Below are 9,156 nucleotides of genomic sequence, written 5' to 3'. Positions count from 1 at the left end.
AATAATAATAATAATAATAATAATCATTTTAGATTTTCATTAAACTACAAACACAAACAAATGCCCTAAAATCCAAAAAAGAATCAATCCCCTGCAATCTTAACCTTACTTGCATCACGTGAGTTTCTTCAAAACCCAGTTTTTGTTACCTAATTAAACCCTGCTTAAGCCAACAAAAAGTTAATTACTCACTAATTATTAATTAGCAGTTGAACACCCATCAATTACTTTATTATATATATATGTGGGTCCCACTTGATCAGATAGATTTCTCAGTTTTTCTCCACTATAATATATTGCCTACAATACTACGCTTTTGAGCTTCTTTGTAGTCCTTTGTATTAGGACTATTTTTTCACATACAAGTATTTTCAACAAACATACAAAAAAAGGAGTGATTAAACGAGGAAGAGGGAGACCAAAGATGACTTGGTTGGAAGGAGTGAGGAAGGATATGAAGTGCATGGATTTACGTGAGGATGAAGTTTTGGATCGTAAGGGATGGAGGAGAAAGATTTATGTTGATGACTACACGGAATAATCAAATTTGGTTCATGTTAGCCGACCCCACTTTTGGGATTAAGGCTTTGATTGATTGATTGATACAAAAAAAGGGCTGAAATTGGAGGAGGATAATCATGCCCTGTTCTTTTCTTGTAGCAAGTAAGTTCTCTTTAATTATGTTGATTGTTCTTTTATGTTGTGTTTTTGGTAGTTTTGCTAAATGCATTATATTGTTACATTGTTTCCTATGATTATGTTATGGCAAGGCCGGGAGGTTGTATTTAAGCACCCTCTAAGAGGGCGTTGTTGTACTTTACATTACCAAAGCGTTATACACAATGGTCGAACTGACTTAGCTGGGTTAATGCTATTTGTTTCATGTTTAATGGTTTCAAGTAAGGTTTAACACGCCGATTATGAAGCTAAAATAGAAATAAAGACCATGAATAAGGCCTGAAAACTGCTTTATGATATGTATATGGATGGATATACAGTTAGGTTGAAACTTCATCTCTTGCTACATTGTTAGAAGTTGGGACTTGGGAGTATTGCTCTTCATATTCTTGACTTCGCGCTATGTGATGGGAGTCATGGAGCAAGATCATTCATCTAAAACAGCAATAAGTAACATGTTTTGGTAGCCTGAAATAAACTAAAGTGGATCATTTTCTAGTAACCTAGGAGTATTTCGGGTAAATATAATGGAAAAGAAGGGACAAACATAACTAAGAAGAACAAAAGCAATACTTTTTATCAACATTAATTCTAGTGGCACACTATAAAAACATTGATAAGCTTTCCTACTAAAAGTGGCTCTACAATAGGACAATATAAAGTAGCAGCAGTATATTCTATTATCAGTAATCAAGTTACATACAAAAAAGCATCTATTGCCATCTTTATTACTATCTTTTATGAACACTTTAATCGCTACTTGAGCCGTAGGCTATATCTTACAATTTTCAACATGGCAAAACTCCGAAAAAGATGTCTTACAATTCCCTCGGTCTGCAATCAATTGTCACGTCGATAGTGTAAACTGAACTACTAACCATATCGACAACTAATTCTGGACAGAGGTAGTCATTCCAAGGCTTTGTTGTTTGGCAATTAATGTTTTTTTAGTGACAAAGTTATAGCTATATTGCCTGTATAATTAACAGTTGAAACAGAAAATTTCTTGGAGATGTGGTGATAAATTCATCTTATTCACAATAGATGCTAAGCTTGTGGTTTCATCGGAGTTGAAAGTGTTGTTGAGTTAGGACTTGCAGATTAATGTTCGGCCGGGAAACTATTTTCATCCATACAATTAATTTGGCATCGAAATTGACAAATAATAGTGTACAGATATGTTAAATGACAGACAAGGTTGAATAAATAAGTATAGTATGGAACGGAGGGAGTATTATGGCATTGTACAAAAAGTCGATGCCATAATGTGCAGTGTATATAGTCGTCAATTTGAGAACTCATGATCAGTCTATTGCTACAACTTAAACTATATTTTTCAAGTATAATAATTGAATCGTTTTTGGTTTCGTATGGCAGATATAAAGCTATTGAAACCAACAGCATGGGAACAGCTAAAGTCCCCCTGCTTCTGGGAAGAGATCAGCATATTTTTGCTGCTGGGGTTCTATGGGATTCTACTGCTATACTTCATCAGAAAAATGGCATATGCGGTACACGTGTTCACTACAAAAGCAACAGAAAAAGATGCAGAAATGTACCCTGATAATGCAAGATTAAGCCTTTGCTCGAAAGTCAGCGTTGTTTCCTCCGCTTTGCTTTTGAGTGTGCATTTGACTTCTTTATGCCTGCTGGTAAAAGGAAACAAGATTTGGTGTGATCACTATGTTCCTGCTCTCTCAGCTGAAATCTTGCAGGTTATATCATGGATGATCACGATAATTGTGTTGTGCAGGACTTTAACCAAGAATTACCTCATTTTTCCTGGAATTCTAAGATTCTGGTGGGTTTGCAGCTTCTTGATCACAGCTTGTCATGTTGCCATTGCTTTTAATTTTGTAATGGACAATCGTGGGCAGCTTAGGATTCAAGAGTATGCAGATTTTCTTGGTTTTTTCGCATCAGTCAGCCTGTTGGTAATTTCCATTCAAGGGAAGATGAAAATAGCGCATGACAATGCAAGAAGCAATTTGACTGAACCACTTCTCAATGGAGAAACTGGAAAAAAATTTAAAGGAAAAGTTGAGTCACTTTACAGCAAAGCTACTCTTCTGGATCTTGTTACCTTCTCATGGCTGAATCCATTGTTTGTTATCGGAAAAAAGAAGCCACTTGAGCAGGATGAGATCCCAGAGGTTGATGTGAAAGACTCTGCTGCCTTTCTCTCTCATTGCTTCGATGAAAACCTAAAACAAGCCAAAGAGGAAGAAGGAATCACGAATAGCACATCAGTGTATAAGGCAATTTTCCGATTAGCATGGAAAAAAGCAGCTGTAAATGCCTTGTTTGCAGTAATAAGTGCATTTGCTTCATATGTTGGTCCGTATCTAATCAACGATTTTGTGGTTTTCCTCAGTGAAAAGAAACACAGCAGCCTAAAAACTGGCTACCTCCTTGCTCTTGGATTTCTAGGGGCCAAAGTGGTTGAAACAATTGCACAAAGGCAATGGATCTTTGGGGCTCGTCAATTAGGGCTCCGCCTCAGAGCTGCTATGATATCTCAAATATATCGAAAGGGCTTAATGCTGTCATGTCAAGCAAGACAGAGTCACACCAGTGGAGAGATAATGAACTACATGAGTGTAGATGTTCAAAGAATCTCTGATTTTGTATGGTATGTAAATACACTATGGATGTTACCGGTACAAATATCATTAGCAATCTATGTTCTGCATATGAGTCTAGGTTTGGGGTCACTTGCAGGATTAGCTGCCACTTTAGTTGTTATGTCTTGCAATATACCTCTAACAAGAACGCAGAAAAAGTACCAGTCAAAGATCATGGATGCTAAAGATTCTCGGATGAAAGCCACCTCAGAAATCCTGCGTAACATGAAGTCGATAAAACTTCAGGCATGGGACAATCAGTTTCGACACAAGTTAGAAAGTTTAAGAAATATAGAGTCTTCATGGATATGGAAGTCATTGAGACTAGGGGCTGTTGGAGCCTTCATTTTCTGGGGTTCACCTACCTTTATTTCTATAATAACATTTGGAGCTTGTCTTCTAATGGGAATTCCGCTCACAGCAGGTAGTGTATTATCTGCGTTAGCAACCTTTCGTATGTTGCAGGATCCCATATTTAGTCTGCCAGACTTACTCAACGTTGTAGCACAAGCTAAAGTATCGGCTGATAGGGTTTCTTCTTACCTCCAAGGAGAAGAAATTCAGCAAGATGCAGTCGAGTTTGTTTCAAAAGATAAGACACCCTATGCCATAGACATAGAAGGGGGGAAATTCAGCTGGGATCCTAATTCAGGAACTCCCACCTTAGATAAAATAAACTTGCAGGTCACAAGGGGAATGAAAGTGGCAATATGTGGAACTGTGGGATCAGGAAAATCCAGTTTGCTTTCTGGCTTAATAGGAGAAATTCCTAAGATCTCCGGGACTGTGAAGATTAGTGGGTCTAAAGCTTATGTTCCTCAAACCCCGTGGATACTGACAGGAAATATTAAAGAGAACATACTCTTTGGGAGCCCTTATGATGCAGCAAAGTATGATAGAACAGTTAAAGCATGTGCTTTGTTGAAAGATTTTGAACTTTTCCCACAAGGTGACTTAACAGAGATTGGAGAAAGAGGTATTAATATGAGTGGAGGCCAGAAACAAAGGATACAAATTGCTCGTGCAGTATACCAGGATGCAGATATATATCTGCTTGATGATCCTTTTAGTGCAGTTGACGCACATACAGGCACACAACTATTTCAGGTAAGCACTTGTAACTTGTAAGACATAAATGTCAAATTAAACTGAGTCTTACATAGTTCATTCTCTTACAATGTTCTGATTTCCAATAAACAGGAATGTCTGATGGAGGTTCTCGGAGACAAAACAATCTTTTATGTGACCCACCAAGTCGAATTTCTACCAGCAGCAGACCTCATTCTGGTATGTAATCACAAATTCATAGCAATGTTTTATGCAATATCTGGCTAGATATATCAATACATGAGGGAACTTCTTATAAACAGGTTATGCAAGATGGAAAAATATCAGAAGCAGGGACTTTTAAGGAACTTTTGAAGCAGAATATTGGGTTTGAAGTTCTGGTTGGAGCTCATAGTCAAGCTCTAGATTCTGTTCTTAAAGTTGAAGGTGCTTCTGGTAGAACTTCTAAAAGTTCTTTACCACAAAATGTCCAATCAAGTGCTGAACAAATTCAAACAAGGGATGAAGAAGAGGAAAAACTTTCTCCTGAAATGAAAGAGAAGGAAGGGAGGTTGATACAAGATGAAGAAAGAGAGAAAGGAAGTATAGGGAAGGAAGTATATTGGGCTTATCTTACCATAGTGAAACGTGGTATTTTGGTTCCGGTGATAGTTTTAGCCCAGTCATCATTTCAAGTGTTACAAATAGCAAGTAATTACTGGATGGCATGGGCTTGTCCAACTTCAGGTGATGCAGCACCTGTAGCTGAGATGGACTATGTCTTACTTGTATATGCCATTCTTTCTATCATAAGCTCATTTTGTGTCTTAGTACGGGCATCAGTATTAGCATATGCCGGCCTTTCTACTGCACAAAAACTCTTTGAGAATATGCTACACAGTGTATTACGAGCTCCAATGTCATTTTTTGATTCAACTCCAACTGGAAGAATACTGAACCGGGTAAGAGTTAGTCTAAATACTTTAAATTGCAGTAATTTTATATGTACAATACAATCATCTAAATATAATTCATAATTTCATAAACATATCTAAGGATGAACCCTATCTACATAACATACCTCCCACTTTTGTCAAACAGAAATACAGAAGGCACTCAAATCATCTGAGATTTATGTTAATTTATCAGTCAGATCAAGAATATTAATCAGAGTACTCATGTCTGCATAAAAGACTTTCAAAATTCTAAATGCATTAAGCAATTTACTTAATCCATTTCCACCTTGTGGTATGAAATGCAAGTAAGAAGGATTTATGTTTCAGGGAAAGAATTTTCCAGCTTTTACAATACAAAAACAATCAAGGGAATTTGTATATTAAAAAGAAAAAAACGCAATCATATGTTAAATTTAACACTTACTACATATACAGGCATCATCTGACCAAAGTGTATTGGACTTGGAAATGGCACAAAGGTTGGGCTGGGCAGCTTTCTCAATGATCCAGCTTCTCGGCACCATTGCAGTCATGTCACAGGTCGCATGGGAGGTCTTTCTCATCTTCATTCCAGTAACAGCAATCTGCATATGGTATAAGGTAAGCAAATTGTACTTGAAACCTACTTAAGGATCATTGCAAAGATGATAAGAGAAGAATATTACAATCATGAATATAACGATATTCCATGCAGCAATACTACATACCAACTGCAAGGGAGCTAGCACGATTATCTGAAATACAGAAGGCTCCAATCCTACATCATTTTGGAGAATCACTTTCAGGGGCAGCAACAATACGTGCATTTGACCAAAAGGATCGATTTATCAATGCAAATCTTGTATTAGTAGATGGATTTTCAAGACCATGGTTTCACAATGTATCAGCAATGGAGTGGCTTTCATTCAGACTCAATCAATTATCTAACTTCGTGTTTGCATTTTCATTGGTTCTGTTAGTGTCTCTTCCAGATGGAATTATAAATCCAAGTAAGCTCTCTAGATCTGATGAGTAAAACTAGAATGAATACAATATTTGTATTGTCTAGTGGCTAAGACTGTTTAAAATGCATGGCAATATAACATATCAGAAGTTGACTAATAAGTAATAAGGTCTACTTCAATTGCTTGTTGGAAATATTATCATCCTATACAGCTTACTATAGGATGAATTACAATTATTATTGAAGAAACCTAATGTGTTTCGAATCTTTTGCAGGCATTGCAGGTCTGGCAGTGACATATGGAATTAATTTGAATGTTTTGCAAGCTTCAGTCATATGGAATATATGCAATGCAGAAAATAAGATGATATCAGTGGAAAGGGTTCTTCAGTACACAGAGCTTAATAGTGAGGCACCTATGATCATTGACGACTGCAGGCCACCAAACAAATGGCCAACTACTGGAACAATCACTTTCCAGAATTTACAGGTAAGCTGCTGCAGGTTAATTAAGAAGCAGAAATTCTAAATTTCTTCTGCCCCACAAAAACTTAAATGGTTTCAAATTGGATGTCCCAAAATACACATTGCACTTTCCATCTATGGCATTTTCTCTCTATCTGCTTTTTCTTAGTATGAGTAGGCGAGTACTACTTATATCTCAATCCACTTGATCTTACTTTTTATTTTCTCTCCCCACCCTAACTTTAAGCCAACACTTTCAAATATTTCTGTTTGTTTCTACCCCATTTTCAATACTCAAATCTTAATCTGTGAGTCAAAAGCAATCATGCAAGCTTTGCAAGACAAAAGGAGCAACTATTGCAGTTCAGAAATTCTTATGACAATAGTAAGCAGAAAACAAATTACTCTGATAATAATGTCAGTCCCAAATTCATGATGCTGCAGATACGTTATGCTGAACATCTTCCCTCCGTCCTGAAAAACATAACATGCACATTACCTGGGAAGAAGAAGATTGGTGTGGTAGGAAGGACAGGCAGTGGAAAATCAACACTTATACAAGCTCTATTCCGAATTGTGGAACCAAGGGAGGGGAGCATTATAATTGATGATGTAGATATCTGCAAGATAGGTCTTCATGACTTGAGATCAAGGCTCAGCATCATTCCACAGGATCCAACAATGTTTGATGGTACAGTTCGAATAAACCTTGATCCACTCCAACAGCATTCTGACAATGATATATGGGAGGTAAGTAATTTAATTAATTGCTTTACCATTTTTTTTTCTTAGGTAGAAATGAAAACAAATCAGTAATACATTGCTTTGCAACTATTAGGCATTAGACAAATGCCAACTAGGAGACCTTGTACGGGCCAAGGAAGGAAGATTGGAATCCACAGGTGAATAAATCAAACTTTTTCAGAAATATGGAGTAAGATTATTCTTACTAGATAATCTAATTTATTGTATATGATATATAGTGGTTGAAAATGGTGAAAATTGGAGCGTTGGACAAAGACAATTGTTCTGCTTAGGAAGGGCACTACTAAAGCACAGTAGTGTCTTGGTTTTAGACGAAGCAACTGCATCAGTCGATTCTGCTACTGATGGAGTAATTCAGAAGATTATTAACCAGGAATTTCGAGAACGAACAATTGTCACAATAGCTCACAGAATACACACAGTTGTTGATAGTGATCTAGTCCTTGTTCTCAGTGATGGTATTTTTCAAGGCCCCTTTTTTAAAAATTTATTTTTTGACATCAGAATTTTTTGAAATTCTTTGAGGCTAAAAAAATACCAAGATAATTATTAGAAAGTTTGTTTTGGCAAAAACAGGAAGGATTGCAGAATATGATTCACCATCAAAGCTCCTAGAGAGAGAAGATTCATTTTTCTCACGCTTGGTTAGGGAGTACTCTACAAGATCACAGACTTTCAACAACACAGCAAAACTTGAAGGTTGAAAAGATGAAGTAAATAAGCATAAACAATGGAGATGACGACACATCTAGCAAGATGTTTAAACCAAAGAGCAACCTAAGGAAAACAAGACTACTATAACGATCATGCAATACAACAATCTCTCAAGGTTCTCCATCCTTGCATCTCTAGGCACTAGCGTGTCCATCCATATTATGATGGCAACAAGAGAAGTGATGCATCATATGTGCCTCCCTCGCCGTGTTTAACTACCCTTATATAGCATTCCTAGAAAATTGTACTAAGATACACTATATGAGCTTCTATTGTAAGAGCTCACACTTTCGACTCAGCTCTTTCGGTCACTTAACTAATAACTATGTAGGGTTACACTATTAAACCTCACAGCATACTATCATAGCATATAATCAAGCAACTTGCATCATAGATAACAATGACTCAATGAGCCATTTTGGCAAACATTGAAATACTCATATTTGTATGCAAATTTTGGGCTCCCTCCCTTAATATTGAAATAAACAAACTATATAAAATCTCCCTCCCTATATTAGCACCAAATGCACAAGGGGGAAGTGGGTTTATGAAACTCGAACCCGAGACCGAGGGATCAAAGGGCAATACTCTAAGGTCTCTAACACATTAACTACCCAGTACCCTTCCCATTCTCATCCTATACAATAATTTAAATTTATAATTTAAATACATAATCAAACTAAAAATCCAGAGAATATATGAATACATCAAAATCTATCCAAACATATAGATACTATATAATTGAATAGCTAATAATTCCTTAGAAAAAAGCTGGGGTCTCGTAATTTTGGATAATAATTGTCAAATTCAGTTACTTTAGTGGACTTTATACAAGATATTAGCATGCTAGTTATAGAATTATATGAATGAAATCATGAAAATATGAAAAAAAAAAAAAAAAAAAAAAAAAAAAAAAAAAAAAAAAAATTGGTTAATAAAGAAGTAGTAACTTACCTCAAAAAAT

The 9,156-nt window shown here is 36.2% G+C and overlaps 1 protein-coding gene across 1 annotated transcript; it reads left to right on the top strand.

The window, feature by feature from the left end:
• Positions 1-252: 252 nt before the first annotated feature.
• LOC145586656 (putative ABC transporter C family member 15) lies at positions 253-8,678 on the top strand. Its single transcript, XM_081643546.1, has 12 exons — positions 253-393; positions 616-663; positions 2,056-4,409; positions 4,503-4,589; positions 4,673-5,311; positions 5,741-5,905; positions 6,000-6,294; positions 6,524-6,738; positions 7,158-7,463; positions 7,552-7,615; positions 7,697-7,936; positions 8,055-8,678. The coding sequence occupies exons 2-12, from the start codon at positions 639-641 to the stop codon at positions 8,180-8,182; spliced, it is 4,518 nt and encodes a 1,505-aa protein (XP_081499672.1). The 5' UTR covers positions 253-393; positions 616-638; the 3' UTR covers positions 8,183-8,678.
• Positions 8,679-9,156: the final 478 nt, after the last annotated feature.

Source organism: Chenopodium album, chromosome 16 (genome assembly GCF_948465745.1).
Source record: "Chenopodium album chromosome 16, dcCheAlbu1.1, whole genome shotgun sequence".
In the NCBI taxonomy this organism is placed as follows: Eukaryota; Viridiplantae; Streptophyta; class Magnoliopsida; order Caryophyllales; family Amaranthaceae; genus Chenopodium; species Chenopodium album.
The sequence above is the reverse complement of the archived record's forward strand: the minus strand, read 5'-3'. Positions and strand labels throughout refer to the sequence as shown.

Excerpts from the sequence above, each read along its gene's own strand:
- LOC145586656 (XM_081643546.1), top strand. The coding sequence starts at position 639 with ATGCCCTGTTCTTTTCTTGTAGCAA. Across the intron at positions 5,906-5,999 it reads CAATCTGCATATGGTATAAG|CAATACTACATACCAACTGC; the intron begins GTAAGCAAATTG and ends TATTCCATGCAG. Across the intron at positions 6,739-7,157 it reads TCACTTTCCAGAATTTACAG|ATACGTTATGCTGAACATCT; the intron begins GTAAGCTGCTGC and ends ATGATGCTGCAG.